Genomic DNA, 22,994 nt, shown 5'->3' with positions numbered 1-22,994 from the left:
GCTCTAACCATGGTAAGGAAACTGCACTCCATCGCTCTCATGCTTAATCTTCCTCTCCTGCACACTGGCCAAATGGTGCTGCACTGAAAGGCCAAACAGGGGAGAAGGGAAGAGTTAACATTGGAAGAGGGGAGGAGAGAAGTGGACAGAGAAGTAAACAGATGGAAAGAATGAGAGGGGGAGAAAGAGAGGTGGTGGTTAAATCATGGACAATAGGGGATTTACGTTACAGGGTGCAGCAAGTGTCTGTGTCTATTAAATAGTTTCGTCGCTACAGCAGTGCTATTAAATGGCAGCATGTGAGTAGGAGTAACAGCGGGATGAAAAAAAAACATCAAGTAAAACACTAAATACATTAGTTCTAAGTTTTTTTGCTTGCATGGCTGAAGTGTAAAGACCAAAATGAAAAACAACATTTTTGAATGCTGTAATAGTCTTCATGTACGTTTGTAGTTGGTATCGATAACAGCTATGAAGATAAGCATATTGCATATGAATGCAAAGACATTTAGTTGTCTAATATTATTTAAATACCACTGAATAACACTTCGTGCAGCAGGTTCTTACTGTATATTTGGAGATAATTGATAAAGCTAAGCATCAACATGGCCGAAATGAAACATTTGTTATTTGGCAGCAGTGCCACTAGTTCTTAACTATGCAACTAAAAACTGAAAAATACTGTACCACTCCCCCATCCCGTTACCTCCCATATTTAAGCGTGTGTAAACATTTAAATTGTTCATAAAGTTACAGTGGTTTACAAAATAATGAAATAATAGGAATAAAAGGATTTCCCAAACACTTAGGGCTACTATTCTACTGTAGTTTAATGTCGGACAAGACGGTGCTCTAGTTGGAGAGCAAATACGAGTGGTACTTGGTGTAAAACATTTCGGAAAACTGCTTTAAGAAATCTAAGATACAACAAAACAAAAACGTGCCATTGCTATATCTGATGTTGAAAACAGAAGTAAACAGGAAGATTTACTTCCATTTAATCACAACTGCCTGCGATTCTTAAAAAAAAAAATGCTGCATGTAATATATGCTATGACATAATTACAGACAAAGGGCTGGATCTTTGTCAACATGTGACTGAAAAAGAATCATAAAGATAATCTAAATAAAGTAAGGGGACATATGATTAAGTACAAGTGAAAACATTGCATACTGTTGAGCCAAAATGGTGGATGGTGGAAGAGATGAACAGTTTTTGGTCCACTTCAAGTCATGTGATTTTTATAATATAAGGCAGAGCCTTAATCTAATACTTAGTCAAATAGCTAGTTGAATACTTAGTTGTTGTCCCCCCCGCCCTCTTTCTTGTTGAGCAGAGAGGGGAGGTGTGAGCAGTTACACATGGAGGAGGAGGGAGGGAGCAAGACAAAAGTGACACGGATGCCTTTTTGCTCCATGATTGTCCTGAAAATAATATTTTTTTTCCTGCAAATAGCGCCATGGGGTACTAGTTAGCCCTAAGGACAACATGAGTAGCTCAGGAGCCTGTTAGTCAAAAATAGCTCACCAGTGATGTGGCAGTGTGACTTACTAAGAAGATTTAAAACAGAAGAAGAATGTGCAGCATTTATTAATTTATTTAAACTTAACATGGTACATGTTTCTTCTGTACCAAATATTCTAGATTTGGTTAACAAATAAAATAGATTGTGTTCAAAATGCTGTTTTTATTTACCCAAATATATATATATATAAATCCTTTTAAAGCTTTTATTACCATAATAATGTGATGCTTTTGATGTAGACACAAACTTTTTGCTCTTTTCACTTGTCTTTCTCATTTGGTGCTGATTGAAACTACAGTATGTTTAGTCCTCCAGAAAAGTTGCTGACACAGGAGAATTAGACTTGATGCATGGGATATAGATGATTGAAAATAACTGTAGTTCTACCCAACAAGACAGAGGAAATGCTTCAGCCTCAATCAAATGATTGATTTTCTTTTGAAGGTAAAATGTAATTATTCACATATTCCATTACATGACTTGAAGTGGACCTCAGGAGAGACATCTCAAATATGTAAAGAATGAAGATATAGCCATGGTTGAGGATGGATTACCTGCATCTACATCATTGGGCCATCCGCTGGACTGCGAGCTGCTGCCAGCTGCCGGCGAACGTCCCGAGTAGAAGACGTCATCCACTGGGCTCTCCATCTCACTGTCGTCAATGGACTTGCGCTTGTTAGAGCTGAGAAGGAAGATGGAGGAGGTTGTTTGACTCTTCTGTGTTTAAGTACTATATAAATAACCTGCGTTCACCTTCATCTTTGTATTATGTTTCATGCCATGGAGGACTATAAGCAATACGAGATCATATTTTCACTTAACATGCGGTATTATCTTTCAAATTAGCACCAGAAAGTAAGCACACAATGTTATGTGATGCTGGGATCCATTCTGCATGTGATTGCACATTCTTATAGACTCACACATCTGCGAACAATAAAAATACAGGGGGCAGAAAGCGTACAAGCGCTTCAAATTGTGTGTGTGACAGCTTGCTTGGGTTTTGTGCGAGTGTGATGAAGGGATCTGTGTTGCATTAGTATCAAGGGAGATATGCTGTGATGAGTGTACCTCCGTGGGAGACTTGCGTAAAGCTCCATTTCAGTCCTGCAGCGTAAGATGAGCGGGAGAGGACGAGGAAAAACAGACACCCAAGCATCAGACAGAATGACGGATGTACGGGTCGGTAAAATGAAAGGAAATGAGAAGGATTAGTGATGAAGAAGGAACAAGGGGGAGGAGAAACCACAATCAAAAAGCAGAACAAGCTAAGCACAAGAGTACAGTCGAATTCAGATGTTAAAATATTAGGAAATGATGAGTATTAATGCACAGCTCCAATATTGATGGTGTTTGTGTATGTGTCTATATATTATAAATGTATTGCAAGATTAGGTATACCTGCACAATCTAATGAGATCTGATACAGCAATAACAGGAGCAGACCAAAGTCATTGTCAAACAATGATGATGATGATGGTAGAATTTCCCCACCAAGTTTGAGAAGCACTGCTCTATAGGAATTCCACATGTTTCCCCTAATGGGCTTCTTTATTGTTTTGACAGTATGTTTTGGATATCTTGTTGCATGATGACATTTTCTAATCCGTTTGCTTTCCTTCTTTAATTAAAATAGCAGATAAAATGTTTCTGTTTACTTCTGAGTTCATTTTTCTACTTGAATCTTGTATTACACCAAAAAAGATGAATGAGTATCATATTCCGACATGATCATAGGCGCTCAGGATTTGCCCCTGTACTTTTGTCAATGAAGTCTTTCTGTGAATAGTAAATGGTGATGTGATACGTTCAAGTCATGCCCTCTGAAAGTTGTTGCTGTTGTCACTAACAGTTGTTTTTGGCCCCCGGTTTTTGTCAACTGCTTTTTTCTTTGGTATACCCGTTTGACGTTTTTTAATAGTTTCCTTCTTCTTCAAAACATTCAAAATTGTTGTTTTTGGGCAATGCACAAAGCAGTGGCTCTGGTTCAGTTTCCATCTCTTCTGAGCTTCAAAGTTACTTGTTTTGGTTACACCTCTACCTAGTGTAAATCTAGTCTTCACAGAGAAAAAACTAATTCTAAAAAGGAGCATAGATACTTGGGGTGATTTTGATTGGTTAGCTAGGATCCAATCATGAACCAGAAGTGCCGACGTCATCCAAATTAAGTGTTTTTATTGGTTTAGACACACATATGTCATGTCTAGTGCAATCATCTATGGGTCCGAAGTTAATACACATAGAGCTTACCTTAATGGCGTGAATGAAAACTGAGCAATGAATTTTTGGTATTGATTTCCTATTGCATCTCATTAGATTGTGCCATGAATATTGGAAGTTTGTAATATGTGCGCGCTCGATACCGCACTGGGTACCTGGTGGAAGGAGTGGAGGTGATGGAGCGCCGTCCCAGGGTGACCTGGTTGATGTTGTAGTATCCAGGGCTGTCCAGGTCAGCCAGAGAGAAGCTCGGGCCAGTTGCCGTAGCTACTGGAGCTGCAGAATGCGAGTACACAGAACAAATACAAAGTAACTCAATGAGAAACGGCCAGTACTAACTTCAGTATTTTTTCCTTTTTTTAATGTTGTACAATATATTTAATAGCTCCGGTGAAGAGTTATAAATGTTCCTTGTCAGTATGGAGTTGAGTGCAGCTTTCAACTGATCTTCTTGGGTAAATGGGCTTTTACTTGTTTAGCACTTTTCTACCTTCAAGACACTCAAAGCACTTTCATACTGTCGCCTCATTCACCTACTGATGCGCGACATTAGGAGCAAGTGCAGGTTCAGAACCTGACCTCACCACTAATCACTACGACTAAAAACTCTTGTTTGCCATCGTTGTCTCATTTGAATCGTGCTAGTATTAAGATCTGATATGATGATATCGGTTTTCATTGCAGCACCCAGTTCAACAGAGGAAAGCAATGGAACAAGTTAGATCAGGTTTTGGAACACATGAAACGAGTTAGTGAGCTCAACTGAAAATTGTAATTTATGTCATAAATGTGCTTTACCCACCCCCCTCCAAATTTTTACCAGTTGTTGTAAAGAGAGCTGCTGCGGCGGATACACTGCAATGTGCACCAAATGATAGGAACTGTGTGTCTTTCTGGACATATTGACAGGGTAAATTATAGCTGTGACTCACTCTGTGACACGCGGACCAGCTCGGCTACGTTCCACACCCCTGAAGTCACAAAGCAGTCCTGGAAACTCAAGTGGCCTGTGTAGAAAGCAGAGGGAGTGAGTGAGAGGGCTGCGTGGCATATGTTGTAGACCTAAATGACGTGCATATGGACATACACACACATATACTGGACTTTATTATACATGAACACGCTGAGAGAAAGTGCAAAAGGGTTGACACGCGGCTGGTGTCATACAGTGCGAACATGTGTTTTCCATAAGGCACAGGACGCCGGCATGTTATTCTTTTCTCTTTTGACAGTTAAGCACACACACCAATTAGGCTAAACTAGAGAGTACAATCCCCACAAGGACAACTCTATAATGTATACAAAAACGTGTAAGGAACTTGACTTGAGAATATGTAATTTGTGCCACATTGATACAAAACAAATGGATAATCACTCCTAACATTTGCAGTTATGTAACCACAGAAGCAATTTACCGTAACCTTTGTTTGTTATGATTTTACACAAAAAATAATCACATGGAAGAACGGTGACATCTTTAGAAACCCGTTCTTTCCCCTCCAAACATAATGTTAATGTTTTTATTCAAAAGATTTTTTAAATTCCATCTTTAACCTGGACCATAATGTTATTGAAACAAGGTTCTGCTAGGATTGAGAGCCAAATGATAATGACATGCTGTAAATCTCTTACACGGAGCTATCAAATTCCAAACCAGCCAGCATCTGAACCAGCATGTAAAAGATGATCACTAACAGTATTATAGACTGCAGTACCAACTGTAGCATATATATAAAGTGTATAAGATTTGAGATCCTAAGTAGCAGTAGAGAACAATAGTGTTTTTGTCTCTTACAGAGGTATAATTTACTTTTAAGACACAGTGGTGAGTACAAATATACAGCAGTGAATACTTGTTAAGTGACCAGGACATGGTCAGAAGAAAGAAGCCAAGCCAATAAATACACATGCGCAACACAATCAAGACTTGTCAGCGTAAAAAAAAAAGAGGCACATCTTGAAATAAACACCGTCTGATTGTCTGTCTTTATTGTGCGGCAAGGTTTGGAAAAGCGCACAACTCACTAACACTAATGTTAGCACCGTGGGAAATAGTTAAAAAAGTACTATAACTGTACATTTATTTTATTGCGTTATGTCTTTCCGAACTAAACAGATTACAGTGGATCCCCACATAGTCGTGATTCTGCACAGATTCACCTATTTGGGGGAGGTTTTAATAGTTCTTGATCTTTTTTTTCCCAAAATTTGTTTATTTATTAATTTTTTTTAACGGAGCCCCACATTTCTTGGAGAGCACATATTTGAGGTTTGTCAGAATTCTTTGAATAATTGTTTAGGTTTAAGTAATTAGTTCTCCAATCCATTTCAATGGATGTCAATTATACATGAATTTACGCTATTCGTGGGTCAGCACAGTCACTTTGAGATATGTCACGATATCCAAACGTCACTATACGATATTATCCCGATAGGAGCCTCACAATGCGATAATTATCATGGCATTATGGTGGGGTTGGTTATATTAAGAAAGCTCACAATATTGTATAAAAAGTCACTACATTATATATATATGTATATATATATATAAATTAAATAATAAAAAATAAAGCTGATAATGAGAAGAAAGCACAATACAGTTTTGTGTTTTTGTACGTAACAGCAGTGACAAAGAAATAGGCTTTGACAGTCATTTTATTTTAAATGTCTCGTGGATCCATTGCTAATTAGCTGAGTCAAAGTATGGAGTTCAAATAGTACAGGTAACATTAACCTCAATGCATATAAACAACCTACATTCCTTAATAGCATTTAATTATGAGGCACTTGCTAATGCACACACACATTGTGAAGTGAGTTAATTAGTAGAGGACTCACAGGTGTTACGTTCCCCTTCTTCTGGCTATTAGCTTAGGTCTTAAACGTAGGTGGCCAAACTATGTCTAATAAAAACTAAATTGCACTAATAAACTAACCATATATGATGCTTTGAATAAGGTGACATGACCAACAATGATGTTGCAGCACTTTTAATATAGAAATATTGTGATATTGCTGTTATTGTTACATCCCAAATCACAGTCACCTGTGAATAGTGTGTGTCCACTGTACGTTCATACATGTCTTATGGGCTGATGCCCACTATTTAATTCCTCCTTAATATGAAACTGTACAGTCCTTATATGGCTGTTAACAGTTCCACCTTGGTGAACATTTGCACTCTACTGGTTGCAATTCTAATTGCGGTTAGCAGTGATCTACAAAAACACTTCTTCATACTGAGAGGGTTACATCTAATCAGATTGTCCTGATGTACCTAACGCTGTGGTCACTGTGTTATGTGGCTTGTTTAATTTCATCCCTCCATCCATCAGCCTATCACTTCTCTGTTTCCTTACATTGTTTATCTCCTCCCTACAAGCCCCTTCCTCATTTCCCTCTCTCTTGCTCTCCATTCAGTCAAGCACTGTCAGGGTTAACCGCAGCGGCGACAGCGTATGAGGTCAGTGCTAAGCTCTGCAGCGGCCATGTGGTTCCCATCTTCTAATAACGTCAGTGTGATTTATGAGTGGCCCACCACAAGCCCCACACTACAGTACCATCAGCTCTCCTTACCATAATAAACCGACCCAACTCTGTTGGGACACACTTGCTCGCAGAGAGGCCTCTATGTCCAGTAGGTGTAGTACATGCACATGTGTGTGTGTGTGTGTTAGTATCTACACAGGCCCATGCTGAAAGTCATTTGAAACCATTTATGCAACTCACTAAATTGTGAGATCTGTGTATAAATGCATAGTTACCATTTGGTGGGGGCTTGACATCTGTCTCTCCTTGCTGGTTTGAGTTGTCTGATTGTCCTGATTGTTCTGAAACATGACAAAAGTGAGAGAGCCAAAGTTATTCAGGTGGACAGGAATCTGAAACTAATCCAAGCGTCAAGCTGCATAATGGCGGGAAGAATTCATTCGTATACTGTATATACATGCATATATACATACATAAATAAAATTATACATAATGAGATACACGTATGGATGCAGCCCCACGTTAAATATTTCCAAAGCTACTTCTGGGCGTCCGCTTGAATGAACCACGTAAGTAGCTTTCGCTCATGTGCACTCGCCATCTAAGTCTGGCAGACATAGGGAGATGGAATGTACCATCTAAACATCCCACTCTGATGAAAATATGCTACGGCGCATTCTGAGTCTGACTGGATTGGGACAATTCTGATTCAGCATTCGTTTTCAAGGACCAATCCCCATTTTGTGTTGTGATCAGTACCTTTTAGTTTATAATCACTCGCTTTCAGCTATTTTCTGGCACCCACTTGATATTACATATTTGTGCAAAGATTGCTTTAATATCCAACATCTAAGATGAAGACAATGAGCCTGAAGAACACTGAATAACTTAATGAAAATACTTAATGACATCAATCAAGTAAATATAAGAAATAATAACCAAATCAGAAAGGCCATCACAATTATAGACCACAAATTAATTGCATACATAACAGTAATGTTACAATAAATCATTGTACTTTTGGAATTATTTCAAAGCTGCAATTGTTTTAGAGCAGGGCTCACCAATTCCGGTCCTCATGGTCTGGAGTCCGGCAGGTTTGAGATATTTCCGCCCACTCAGCACACCTGATTCATATAATCAGCTCATCAGTATGCCTGATAACGATCCTGATCTTTAGTATCAGGTGGGTTGGTAGGCGGAAACATCTAAAACCTGCAGGACTCCGGACCTCGAGGAACCGAATTGGTGAACCCTGTTTTAGAGTATTCATCTTTCCACTGAGAATTATATTAATATAATTGAATTGCATTTTACCCAGGTTTACAATTTAAGTTGACTCTTATAAAAAGGCAAATTATATTCTTGAATTTAAGACTACATTTACAATGAAACCCGCCAGTGCTTAGTCCATTTAAAAGTTTCTTTTTTCCTTTTTCCCTCCTGCCCTCAGCTTTACAGTTAGGTCCCAGAGCAGTGTATGTAGGTGAAGCATTAAATGCTTCCCCAGAGGTGATTTGTTTGTCAAGGGATAAATATGACATTCTGAGGAATGTTTGGATTGTATTGACTATTTTAGTAAAGGCCTGGGTCATCTTAAGTTTGTTGTGGTCCCAAGAAACTTTGGCTTCTGCTGGTATGTAAGATGAGGGGTGATAGCAAAAATGTACATTGTTGGTCTTGTGGGAATTTGTCTGGAGTGTATCGCTGTGTGTTTATGTGAACTTGTATTGGGACAGGCAGGCAGAGGGTTGCCTGCTTCAGCTCACTTTGTTTGGCCTACTTAAAGCAGCCTTGTGGAGCTTTATGGCCTGCGTCATTCAAGCCCATTAGCACACAGAGTTGTGGCATTGAGGCCTTCCAGGGCCAAGAGGGGAACATTTGGCCCAGACCAGAATACGGCCCCTTGCAGCCGGTACTCTGCCCCCGAATCTCAAAGCCCTCAAAGCCCAAATCAGCGTCTTGATCTTGGGTGGCACTAATGCTTTGCTTGCCAGCCCACTGCAGCACCATTCAAAGTGGCTGCCCATCAACACACAACAAAAAGACAATCACCTCATCGCTCTGGGTCAGAGAGACAAGATGAGAAGCCCACGGAGATAATTCAACATTTTCGATATTTTGCCCACTATGCCCTCCTGCAGTCCACCTCATGAAAATTTTCCTCATTTCCTATCGCCCGCCGCTGTCCTCTGTTTTTCTTTATCTATCATGCTGTCGCTCTGCAGCATCCTGGCAGCCATCTTAGCGCTTGGCAGCCATCTTAGGTTTGGCGGTACCCATGCATTCCTGCTAGCTGACGGCACCCCCAAACCAACACACCCACACACACACGCACGCACGCAGGCACGCACGCAGGCACGCACGCACGCACGCACGCACACACACACACACACACACACACACCGTTTTTGTTTCACACAGACCCAATGGTCTTAAAGATAAAAACGACAGCGTATATGTATTGTTAATGAAGTGCAGTGGGATGCTTGACTGCAGTCCTGCGAGGCCCATGTTGCCGTAAAAGTAAAAGTTTAATGAAACTTATTTCGTCCAGCATATTCGTATAGCGTGATGAAGGAGAGGGACAGTAAATGAAAGAGATTATTTACGGGATTCGGGGATAATCATGATATGTGCCTGCTGTTTTTTTTGTATTTTTTATGTAGTGCCCTGCATTAGTGTTAATTCCGTTAACGAAAACTAAACAAAAATAATATTGTCAACACACATTTTTCACCAGACGAAAACTAGACTAGACTAGATTTAAACCCTTATTAATAAACAATAACTGAGACTAAACCAGTAGGCTATGCATTTTCATTGACTAATGAAGACGAGATGAAAATGTACTTCACTTAATAAAAACTGGACATTTTAGCTCATGAACAAAGACAAGACGAAAATTATATGATTGTGTAAAATCCTGTCTCTGCTAATCTGTCACTGTGACACTGTCATGTGACACCCAGAGATACACCCCCTTTCAAATCTGCAGCTAGTGAGTGCATCATGCACCAACAACATATGGGGACAGACAGGAGGGGGATTCACGGTGAAAGGTAACAAAAAAAAAGAGTAAATTATAGTTATAACATAACACTAATCCAATGGCTATAACGTTACAACAATAAAATTAATCTGACCGCTAACTAATGATGGCTAACTTACTAGCTCGTAGCATGGAGCTGTAGTAGCCACTGTAATTGTGTGTGTAGTTGTTTTTCAACAAGAAGATGAGAGAAAATTTCATGTGAAATAGTTTTAGATCCGAAACGTTCAACATTATCTGCTGACAAAAACATATATACAGGGGTAAAATGATTGTCCTGACTAAAACTAGACGAATACAATGTTTTCATGGACTACAATAAAGACTAAAATGCTAGATTTGATTGATTGAAACTGGACTAAAACTGAGTCTAAACTTAAAAACTTCAGATTAAATTAACACTACCCTGCATCACACCGAAGGAGTTTCAAATATTTTGCCTCCCCTTGTGTTGCTACGGTACAGATATCCAAAATATAAAACACCAAGAATGATTCAGTGCAGGTTTTACTGTGTGGACACCTTGGAAGAGGTACAAGGGGAGTCATAGGGGGCTGATAGGGGGAGGTGGAGCATGTAGACACTCCTCTATCAATATGAACAATGGGGAGCCTATGTATTGTGATGAGCACCTTGCTCCGGCTGATGCTCTGTAGACCACCAGCAGGGCAAAAGCACTGCCAAAAAAAAATATAATATCCACAGGCCCCAGTGTGCATCACCTAATACACACACGCATGCACAAATCACTGTGGTGCATGTAACCCCAACAGCATTTATTAACACACGTTCAAATTCTCACACACACATACACCACATCGATTCATTTCCTTGCAAATATGCCATTACACACACACGTATTGAAACACAGATGAATCACCCTTATCTAGTGCACACAGTCGCCCCAAGGCCCCCTGGTAATGCCCCTCCAAAGATAATACACAAACACACGCAGGCCACCAAATACACCATGTTATCACTCTTACCACACACATTATGCTGCCTGGTCAATACAATGTACTCCTACTGATATACTCCTCACACTTGTAAACAAAGGTTAACAGTAACTGTGGCTATCCAATTTTCATGTCGCAAATTCTACACACGCATAGGCTCAAACTCACACCCAGGTAAATGTATACAGACTCAAAAATCACACTCTATCACTCAATGACACACAAACACAGGAGTAAATCATTAAGAGACACTTGAACTTGTAAAAAACAAACACGCAATCACTCATGGGCAGCCATTGTTAGCGCTATAATGGAGGCATTCATACGGTATGTGAGTGCAGACGGCACAAATGGCCTTTCATTTTTTTTTTCCACTAAAGGTTTTCTTGAGTGCTTGCGCATCATCACAAGCACTAATGCAAACACACCTGTGAACTGATGTGCCTTGATGGTTTGTTTCTTTTTACTTTTTTTGCAAGATGACAAATTAGCGATCAAAGAAAAGACAAGGAATCTCCTCATGTAGTTAACAGCTTTTTTGCTCTTGAAAATTTAATCTCATTGAATTTGAATGTTTGTGTTTGAAACAACTACACAACAACTGCTGCTAGCTTCCTAATATTAACTCTTTGACTGCCAGACGTTTTCAGAAAAGGGATGCCGTCAGTGCCAGCCGATTTAAGCATTTTGACTGATCTTTCAAGGTCCACAGAAAATGTTCTGTTTGGACTATGGAAACACACTACCAAATGAAAGATTGGACTTTCATCTTTCATCAGAAAAAAAAAGTTTGTTTCTACCTTATTCCGTTCTTTAGTAATCAACAATAGAAAATGGTTAGTTTGACCCAATTTCGCCTGTTTTGGACCAAAATACGGAGAAATCAAGCTTTTAGTGAAACGATATTATTTCATGCATTCTAGTGAATTTTACACTTCTTTTTGTCCATGAATGATGCCACAAACACCTAAATAGTGCTTTACTTCTATAAAACACTACCACCAAGAATGAAAAAGTGTTTTTTGATAGCAAAATACGTTTATTTACATTCAACAGTGTAACAATTTGACAACAATTTGGCAAACTATTTACAAATGTGTGCAACTGTGGTGCTATTTACAAATATGTGGATGTTTCAACGATGTTTGTAACACTCTCCTGCGTGCAAGAAGACGCAACAGCATTTGCACAACAGATTGCCTCTTCGCGTGCTCCACTTTCTTGCAGGCCGTTTTTTCCGGGGAATAGCAAGTATATACTGCAGTGTGTGTTGCCATCAAGTCTAATATCAGGATCATGCTACGGTTTCGTTACGTCTCGCTTCCTCGTGTCCTTCAGTTGCTACACCGGGTTGTAAGAGATGTTCTGATCCATTTTATCCACTCCATTCATGGTGGCATCGTAGTCCAGAAACAGTGTCTTCTCCGTGATCAGACTGTACCCGCTCCTCCGATGAATATGCATTGGACTCGGGGTACTCTTCATTGTCCGACAAAATGTCCGCATGTGAAAGCTCCGGCGTTAGCAGCGGTAGCCGCGCTAGCCGCGCTTAGCCGGTGAGGCTTACTACGTGATCATAACAGTCGCGTCAAGGCTTCCAACTTTGGCGTCAAGCTCGGAGTCATCATCATCATCATCATCAATCTGCATTGGTCGATGCCAACTCTCCATCGCCCGATCGAATGTCCGATTGTGTAGAAGTACCCGTTCGGCTATTGTGCGCGTTTTCCGGCCTTAGCAGCGCTAGCCGCGCTTAGCCGGTGAGGCTTACTACGTGATCATAACAGTCGCGTCAAGGCTTCCAACTTTGGCGTCAAGCTCGGAGTCATCATCATCGTCGACATCAATGCGCTTTTTAGTATTGATTGATGCTTTCCGTCTTTGAAAAAAATGCTCAAGCGTGAGCTGCTGGCAACCGGTTGCTTGGTCAGCCATTGTGGGCTTCATGAGCCATTGTCTCCTCAACACTCTAGCTCCGCCTCACGTCTTCTACTGACGCCCACGGTGGGCGGCCCATCCAACCTTGTGCAAAGAGAGTCATCGCTGCCCTCTAGGGGCCAAAACGAGTCTTTTACTAATCAGATCTGCCTGATACTTTCAGCACAGCTGCCCAAGGCTTTCCTGCACCCGTTTTCAAAAAGAAAAAAAAAAAAACATAGGGGACGTCTTTTAACGTCCTCGGCGCCCTTCCCTAGGTTTATGCTAAACGTTTTATAACGTTTATGGCGGTCAAAGAGTTAAAGCTATAAGTCAACCATATTTTTTTTTTTCAAAATATATGTCATGTGTCCCCTCCCACTCGTCTAAACATATTTATCATTGTGTTTATGAGATATGAATTAAGCAGCAAAATCCACCAGTTTTTAACCATCTCAGGTGGCGGCCATTTTGCCACTTGCTGTCAACATAAAATGACATCACATTTGCTCGGAGGGTCAGGAAACGACCATTCACAGCTCACCTTTTTTCTAAGTTTGGTCATGTGACGTTTGCAAGCTGAAACGGGATTGGTCATTACCTGAGCCCTGAGCAACTGTGATGTCATTTTCAGTCAACAGCAAGTGGCAAAATGGCCGCCCCTTGAGATGGATAAAAGCTGGTGAATTAATTCAAATTCCACAAACACAATATTAACCAGAAGGTCGTCTTTAGACTGGCATGGCTGCAAAGAACATAATGTAAGGAAAACTGTTATGTTGACTTGCCCTTTCGGTTTCTATACAGTCACTCTGACACAAATTCTGTATCAGAATGGCGGCTTGTAAAAATAAGGCCTAACCCAGTTGGTGTAAACTCATTCAAGCGTGACCTTATGGCCTTTGTGTTGTGCATTGGGACACTTCCAACCGTTCCTATTCCCAAACTTGGTGGAAGTACAATCTACTGATTTTGAAAGGTCTTGCATCAGTGAGGTACAACAAGCCTTCTGTATTCAAATACAAACATGGAAACAGGCAACCGCTCCGCTGTGACCGTCAACTTTTGGTTTTGTCACCGTGCCTGGGCTCTCTGTGCACAGTGTCATTTAGGGCTAGCTGAGCAGATGCAGACATGGTTCACTTCACAGTCAAATGATAGAGGGCTCCACCTCCGACTGCTTGAAAGCTCTGCGGACAAGTCCGCCACTGTTCTCACCCACTTCATCTCTGTCTATCCGCTGCCACTCTCTTCAGCTGCCTATTCATCTGTCCACATGAGTTATGGCATCTAGCAGCGCTGGTCCAAACCCTGTCATTCCAGCTGCATTGTGTGGGTACCGGCAACAGCTCAGTATCAGACTCTGGGTAAATGTGGCAATCCAGTTGCGGTATTGTGTCCACACATCCATGGCCAGATGTGATGGAAACTTTGAAGCACAAAAGGGAATTTTGCATGCATCGGATTTAGGATGCACATTCACACGACAAGTGCACAGAGCAACAAAACAAGATTAGGACTGAAAACTCAGAATTGACAAAGGTGAAATTCTGCGCCTTTAAAGGGGAGTCAACCCCCCCGAATTTTTTTGGGGGACAATAATATATTCTATGCACTAGTCTAAATATGATATTTTTGGTTAATATTAGGTTAGTAGAATACGAGTTAAGCTGCAAAATCCAGCTGTTTTATCTCAGGGGGCGGCCATTTTGCCACTTGCTGTCGACTCAAGATGACATCACAGTTGCTCAGGTCTCAAAACAGGTGAGCTGTGATTGGTCGTTGCCTGAGCCCTGAGCAACATTGATGTCATCTTCATATGAGAGTAAGTGGCAAAATGGCCGCCCCCTAAAATGGATAAAAATGGCTGGATTTTGCTTCATAACTCATATTCCACAAATGTAATATTAATCAGTAGGTCATGTTTAGACTAGTGAGGTCACATAGAACATATTATTGTCAAGAAATATTTAAGGTTGACTTCCACTTTAAACAATCATAATGTATCTCATGAGACAGGATTCCCTATAATCTGCGATCAGTGACACAGACAACGAAAAATCTGGGCCAGCAGATCCTAGTACCATACAATGACTCATTTTTAAGGACACTGTCAATAGTATCTTACACTATTGTTGCAGATGTAGTTTGCAGTAGAGTAGAACAATGAGAGATGTTTTGAATATTTTGCCGCTAGCTATTCATGTGAATCATGCAGAAAGAATCACAGGGTAAGATTATTTCCTTCGTAAAGTCAGAACTTTTCACTTGATTCGGCAGGTATACCTAATATAGTGGTTAATGAGTGCATAGCATCACATTCGTGTGTATGCGTCTCCCCCACTTTCAATTTTCTCAGCCTCTTGAACCCCCCTCCCATCTACTAGCCTCTGGATAAAGAAACCCAACCAGCCTCCCCAATTGGGTTTCGCTTAAGAGGTTTATCAGTATGTTGCTAAACATTCTGACCCTTTTTTTAAATCTTTAATGCGCTTAAAATGTTCCAAACCCTCCTAATCCCCACGGCTATCCCACACAGATGTTCACTCGGCTCTTTTATTGGACTTCATTTTAACATCTTTTTTTTCCCTTTCACTCCTCCACCTCCTCCTTCACCCACTCCACATCCTCACACTTTTCTACCTCTTCTCTCCTCTGGTGCGATGCGATGATCACTTTCTAGTTAGCAAAGTTTATGACACCACTTTTATTAAATTAGCTACCATCATCACAATTTTTTTTATCTTTTCAAATATATTAATCTTTTTAATAAAATGCTTCCTCTTCACGTTGGAATTTGAGGACATACACTTGATAAATGTTGACATCTTATTATTATTATCTTGATAACAGTAGAACAGTGAGGTAACTCCTCGTGGAGCCGCTCAGACATCTTAAAGTGTTCATTATCCATCTTGGCAGTAGCGTAAAATTTTTTGGTCTCATTATTTTTGTTTTCTTTGTCACATCTGGAGGAAGACACTGGCAAACTACTAATATGACACGATTATAAGACTTCAATCTGCTCTGATTTAGTATTAATGGTAGAAGCGTGTGTTGACAAATGAAAACGAAGGCTTTGAAAATTGCGGGAATAACACCGGGATTTTCTGCTTTAGGGTGGATTTCCCCTTTTGACTATTTTTGGTGCTTTCCTTGAAAGTTATTTTGGCCACCACTCCCTAACTATTAAACTAACAGCTTCACATCCGAACAGTTCCCTTATGTCAAAGGAAACAAAGTAGCAATGACGATTTCTTATAACACCAATCCAAGACTACGCAATGAGTTTATTTCTGTAGAATCGACAAGAGTACATATTTATGATGTCCCTTGAATGGCTGGTATGACATTACATGTGACAATTCAACACGAGGCGATTAATTGTGAAACGTGTTTCGGTGCTTTGCTCGAGTGTGACTGTGTGTGGGTGTGAGGCTAAAAATATGCCGTTTGATTTACATGAATGTGATATTGTGTCTTATATGTCTCTTATGATAGTGTTGTAGATGTTGAAGGAAAAAAATTGTCTGGCGAGCACATGTTGAGGCACAGTTGGAGATAAGCATGTAAACATCTGTGACTGAGGGCTGAGCACTGCCGTGTGGGAGGGAGACAGTGATTTTTTTTTTCTTCTTGAAAACACACAAACATGTGGTTAGTGTATGCATGCTCCTCTCTATCCTGTGTGTGCTTCACATTGGATGAACATCCATGTTTTTCTTTCTGTACATGTATGAGTATGTGCACGGCGTAGCGTGAGCCCTGTGCCAGCAAGAAGCAGGTGTGGGGAGGCAGCCCTTGCATTGCCCGTTGCCCATCTGCGTGGCCGTCTGTGTGCCGCCTGCGCCCTCCCAGTGCCAATGCCACAGAGTGGGGAGGCGGGGGGTGAGAAGGGCCTAAAGGGAATCAACCATGGGAGAGACGAGGGCAAGGGATGGAAAGATGGAGGGTTGAGTGTGTGTGAATGGAGGGGGCGGCTGGCTGGCTGCCCATGAAGCCCCACCCCCCCATACACACACACATCCTACCCTGTTTCTTTTATCTTTTATCTGTGCCTATGCTGATGAGCTGTGATGTACAGGGGAAGCTGGACAAGGGGAAGGAAGGGGGAGCGACGTCTGCTTGTTCTCATGGCTTTCTGTATAACACTGATGGATATAATCAAGCTTGGCTTATATGGCCCATTAATATGATGCTTTACTTTCAAGTAAAATCCCCCCCCCCCATAACCATTCCGCCTTTTTCCTGCATAACTGCTTTTGAGCTCCTCTACCATATTAGATGAGGTGAGGATGTAATTCTGCCGTTTGGCCAGCAGATGTCCCTTGTTAGCAGCGGGACACATGGCAGAGACATGCTAAATAAATCAATTTCCACAAGAGTAAGCTGTGGGAGAGATTTCAGGAGGGTGGTGTAGTTTTATTTTTTTTTCCTTGGGGGGCGGTGAGGGTGTTTTCGTCACTTTGGCACTTTTATCCGACCAAATATGTGTGGCGCCAAAAATCTCCTAAAATCAAATATGCAAACCCTCAAGTGTTTGTCAAATCTGACATATTGCACTTATATTTCCATCCAGCTGAACTAAAGTATTTATTCAAACTGATTCATAAATTATTCTTCTTTTATGATTGTTTTGTTTCTGGTTACTTCGCTGAACTCTAGCAGCACAACACTAAACACTAAAAATACAGTACTGCTGCAGTATGTTCCATGTAGAAAATATAAAGCACAGAGGTTCAAATCTGCAATGTGTCAGTGTATGTGCATGTGTGTTTATGCGGGGCATGGTCTGGGCAGAAGTGGAAAAGAAGATCATGTGATGCCAGGCTTTGCCAGGGAATGTTGGGAGAGAGGCTGAGAATGAAGGGGGAGGGAGACAGTGAGAAAAAAATGGCGGCAAAAAAAGAGGGAGTAGAGACAGACAGTATAGAGAAGTAGAGACAAGAAAAAGACAGAAAGAGGAGTGAATGAGAGAGGAAGAAAAGAGGGTGTGGGGTATTGTGAGAGCTGTGGGAACATTTTGCCCCGCTAAGAGAGACGGAGAGAAGGAGAGAGGATAAAAGAAGGAATGAGATAGAAAGGAGACTTGTTGGCAGAGCAGTGGAGGAGAGCAGAGGGTGGGGGGTTGAAGCGGTATAGAGTGGGCACCAGTTTGTACGCAGCATAACATTAGGGGCAAAGAAAAGCAAATGCACAACACAAGAATTACTACTTGAAATAAATCCAGAAGCACAACTTAGTCTATTCCCGCAACATAAGAAACATCAGTACAGCATATTCATCAATGAACTGATCGTGCCCCTTCTGGCATCCCATTAGAAATCTTATTTCAAACAAAAAAATCGTCTTTTTTTTTTACTCCCATCCCTATTCAAACAAGGAAACAAATGCAAAGTGCTAATTCAAGCAAGCTATCTTGACAGTTGCCATAGAGTAGAACCTCAAAGAGACAAATGCCTATTATGTTACAGTATTTGAAAACCAACAAATATCGTAGCTTCAGGAAATATTGCCTGACGTCATAGAAGACCTCAGCGAACCTCATTGGGAATCGTTTGCCGTTTATCTTTTCACACATTTAAGCAAAATTTCAACAGAGGTAGAATTTGCATTAGAATCACAATTTTTTTTACACTCATAGGCCTTCAGTCCAATCCAACCTGAGCCAGAAAAAACTAACAATTTATTTTGGGTTTGTGAACTAAGCAAATAAACACTCCCAACTCTATCTGGAGCTTGGAGGACATCTTTAACGAGGGCTGTAAAACTCCACAGAAACACATAAAGTAGGCCTGTAAAAATAATGTGGGCGCTGCATAAATGCTCATTTGGACTAATGAATTGGGGGAGCAATGAATGGCTGCACATCCTCCCTTCACGATTAAGATAGCGGCAAAATGTCTGATATGCATCATTCTAAGGTAAGTTGGCACATTTTTGCTTTCCACATTCACCGACGTGTTTGAATCTTTCTTTGGTATGAACTAGTAATAAGAAATGAGACTTACAACTTAGCTTATGAAATACGCAGCAGTCCATCTTTTATGGAGTTACCATTGTGTCAAACTATCACAAACAAATGCTTGTGAACATCTTTGCAACCTTTAGTGTTGGGAAAGTTCATTTTCTATGCAAACTACTTCAAAGTTCAGCTCACAAATTTTAGAATGAACTGGTTCTGATCATAGTTCATAACGGAAATGTTTCGAACTAAGTTCATCGTTCCAAAAATAAACTAGTTCATAGTTCATAATTTAAGCCTTTTGCTTTTCCTCCATTTTCGGTCTTAAGCATTAAATTGCCCTTGTCTCTTCATCATATTTATTTTATCTTGTTATGTTCACAAGTCTTGGGACTTAGTGGGCTAACCTGGGACCTCAAAGATTGTATTTTTTCCATGTGGATATTGGATATTTGTATCCTTGAATTTTGAGGAAAGGAAATTTCCTTGAAAATGTAACTTTAAATATAACTTAAAAGGTTGAGGAGAAATTAAATTAGTAAGAAAGTATAATAAGAATACTTTATACTAAAATATTAGCAATTTGTTCCTGAGCTTGTTGGCCTTTTAGGGGCAGTGTGGTGCCGTGAATGCATAGAGTCCACACTTACAATGAGACAGAAGAAAGTTGCATTTAAGCTCTATTAATATGAATCGTTTTTCACAGATTTAGAAAAAAAAGGGACCTGTGAGTAGTGTTATCTTACCTGTTTGTATGTACTTTTACCTACAGCCTTTGTGTGTGGATATTCGTTATTTGAAGGAATACCACTCCTAAATGCTAAATTCCCTTAGCATTTGAATGGGATCCTCCAATCACGTTGGCATTAGCGCTAGCAATCTTTTATAAACGAAGTATGTTTTGTATTTTAATATACCAAGCGTGTAATTCTTCTTGTGTGTTTAGTTTTGCAGTAATCTGCAACTGGGGTGTCATTAAACAACGTAACAACGCAAGCAACATCGGGCAAGCACGCGTCACATTTATAATATATGCGCCTTGCGACTGCAGCTGGGGTTGCCAAATAATGGCCTTTTGCGCCTAATTAAGACTAGTTTACGGTGCATTTACCCGGGATTTCTCCTTGTGGTCTAACAAGAGAAAATGTGGCGCCCTTGAACAAAATTTAACTGAGCCGTTCATTGGCCCCAGAATGAGCTCGTTCACAGAAATGTTCACGAAGTTCAGTGACACGACCCATCGAAATATTTTCTCATCGTTTCTTCACGATTCCCGTTCAGTGAATTTTGGTGAGTAATTTTCATGCCTGAAGAAAAAAATCTGACATTGATGAAGACTTCCTTGCTAGTAGGCTACAGTAATTTCTGGACTATAAGCCGCTACTTTTTTCACTTGCATTCGACCCTGGGGCTAATACAAAGGTGAGGCTTATCCATCAGATCACAAGGAGGCACACTATAAAGCAAGCGCAAGAGCGTCACGCAGAGCAAAACAAACCAAGTGAGCCCAAATACAGTAGGAGAGACAGAACAAGACAATTTGCCCCCTCATTATGGAAAAGAAAGTAGCGGGAACCCTTATATACCTGCGGCTTACAGTCGAGTGCGTGTAACAAACTCGAGTATTCCCCAAATTTAGCTAGCGCGGCTTATAGTCAGGTGCGCTTTATAATCCAGAAATTACTGTAATTTAAATTTTGTGTATCAAAAGTATTAGTGGTATTGACACTGGTATCGGTGGTACTCAAAGAGTATTGGACATTTCTGCTTTGTAATTTGATTGCAACTGCAGGCTTCCTAATTGGAGTCCAAAATAGTACCAAATAGTGCAACATTAGAACACGTACACAAACAGGGGATGAACATCTAGTTGTATTGGCAAGGACGGCATGTAATCAGCATACATCCTCCAGAGATGGTGGGGCTTTCCAAAAATAAAAAATGAAAAAATAAGGAAAGCGGTCCAAAAGCAGTAATTCTGGGAAAGGGAACAGCCAGATTTGCATACCTACAGTATGAATTGATGTTATATATTTTCAGTGGCAAGAGAGTGGGTAAGAATGATAGGGATCGAGAAGAAAGAAATGCAGGAGAGAAGATGAGGCCTGAGGATAAAACGCAAGCAACCAAAACGAGGGCACAGATAGAAAGGCAACCTTTGACCGCCAGCTGTCTGGAATTCACCGCCGTGCCGCATTTGTCAGTCTGTGTCCCCACATGAACCCGGTCCAAGTGTCAGTGGCTCCCATCACAGGCCAGTGTTTGTGCGGTTTGCCTGTGTGTGGCTGCGCACCGCCGTGTTGCGAGCGTCGCTGTGTTTATGTGTGGGAGCTGTCGGCTATGTGTGTCAAAGCTGGCTTTATCTCTCAGGCAGATAAGGTAAGTAAACAGCTGCCCCCAGGCTTCCTGTCTCTGGCATGCTAGCCAGCCTGCAAGCTGTTCATGCTAGCAGCCGCCTGCCGTCACCACATGTCCCCCAGTGTCAGGTCCAGGCCACAGGAAGAAAGAGTCAAGCAAGCCTCTGGCTTGAGCTCTCCAGCTTATAGTAGGGTGACCATATTTAGATTTTCAAATAAAGGACGCTTGGCCCGGTCTTGAGATAATTGAAAGATACTCAAAGTTTACTCAAAGATCCCATTAATTTACAACTATTTTAATGTATCTGTATGGGTAGAAAATAAAACAAAAAACAACTCTCTTTTGAAGTCTTACTTGACAAATGAATAAATAATGAATAATAATAATGTTTAAAGCCCAACCTTTTTTGGACATTTTTTTCCCCTTTGTTTTCAATGGGACAAGCTGGGACAGAAACCCATACCTTCTGATTTGGCAACGCAGAGGGCTACCAGTGAGCTGAAGTTCTGAGCCGCTTAGGAAGTGAGGTATGTAAAACGCGGATTTACTTTAGTTTTTTCTTTTATATATTTTTAGAAAAATTAGTGCGGTAATTTTTAGTTCATTTAACGCCACAATTTTTTTTTAACACCCCTTACTTGAAAAGCCTATAGGCTACTGGGGGAATTCCAGTCGCACCGCAGCATGCAATTAATTACGATTAAAAATTCTAGTCGCCTGACACCCCGACTTTTTGAATAACACGCGGACACACACACACACACACACACACAAAACCCGCCTTTCTTTTCTCCCTATATCCCTCGCGATCGACTTGGGAGCAGTCCACGGTCTACCAGTCACAATAACACTCCGACTCCCATTTGTGTAAAAAAGTGGACATGCCCGGACAAAATGGGACACAGGGCCACCCTAGTTTATCGCCAAAATCCAAGATTGAGAGAATACCTACATGAAATATTGTATTTTGAAAGGACACTAGTCCGTTAACAAACTGACATAATCATACAGTGAAAGTGAATCAAAAGGCTTGTTCCACATGTTCCACATTGAGGATTGGCCTAGTTTGGACAGCTTAAGGCTTCACTCTCAGTCAAGCTGATTGGAGATGTATTCTTACATCTATCAATCCATCTATTAACTTATTAACCAAGATAAAATCTTCCTTCCACCAACTCATTGGAATCCAAGCAACATTAAAACACTGCCAATCCATTTAACCAGTTACAGCACCAAATGCGGATAAACATATTGATTATAAGGCATCCCAAACGGCCTTGTTATCTGAGAGCAGGCACCCATTCAAATGAAATCCAAGAAGTGAATGTTTGCATCAGATAAAAGAGCAAAAATCCAAGCGAGTTTAGGTAAAAGTACTGTATATGCATGCAAGAATGATATATAAGGTAGTCAGAATCCCCCATACATACTCGCGTGTAAAATGGCCTCATAGAGAGCCGAGTCATGAGGTCACATCTGGGCCAAGCCTCAGATGTACCTTTGCTGTA

At 40.7% G+C, this 22,994-nt stretch overlaps 1 protein-coding gene across 17 annotated transcripts in view; it reads right to left on the bottom strand.

The window, feature by feature from the left end:
- The window catches only part of nfixb (nuclear factor I/Xb), a 151,911-nt gene that overhangs the window by 22,798 nt on the left and 106,119 nt on the right, over positions 1–22,994 (bottom strand). For 10 of the 17 annotated variants that reach the window (XM_086068760.1, XM_086068779.1, XM_086068802.1 and 7 more), the window contains 6 exons: positions 7,514–7,579; positions 4,682–4,756; positions 3,905–4,025; positions 2,601–2,636; positions 2,081–2,211; positions 9–83 (listed from right to left, as the gene is read on the bottom strand). In XM_086068760.1, coding sequence (XP_085924886.1) covers positions 9–83; positions 2,081–2,211; positions 2,601–2,636; positions 3,905–4,025; positions 4,682–4,756; positions 7,514–7,579 — 504 coding nt within the window. The remainder of the gene's footprint in view (positions 1–8; positions 84–2,080; positions 2,212–2,600; positions 2,637–3,904; positions 4,026–4,681; positions 4,757–7,513; positions 7,580–22,994) is intronic. The other 7 variants (XM_086068786.1, XM_086068891.1, XM_086068768.1 and 4 more) reach the window with 3 other exon arrangements.

This window comes from Leptonotus elevatus, chromosome 1 (assembly GCF_054856555.1).
Source record: "Leptonotus elevatus isolate MCC_2025b chromosome 1, RoL_Lele_1.0, whole genome shotgun sequence".
NCBI lineage: Eukaryota > Metazoa > Chordata > Actinopteri > Syngnathiformes > Syngnathidae > Leptonotus > Leptonotus elevatus.
This window is presented reverse-complemented; position numbering and strand designations above follow the sequence as displayed.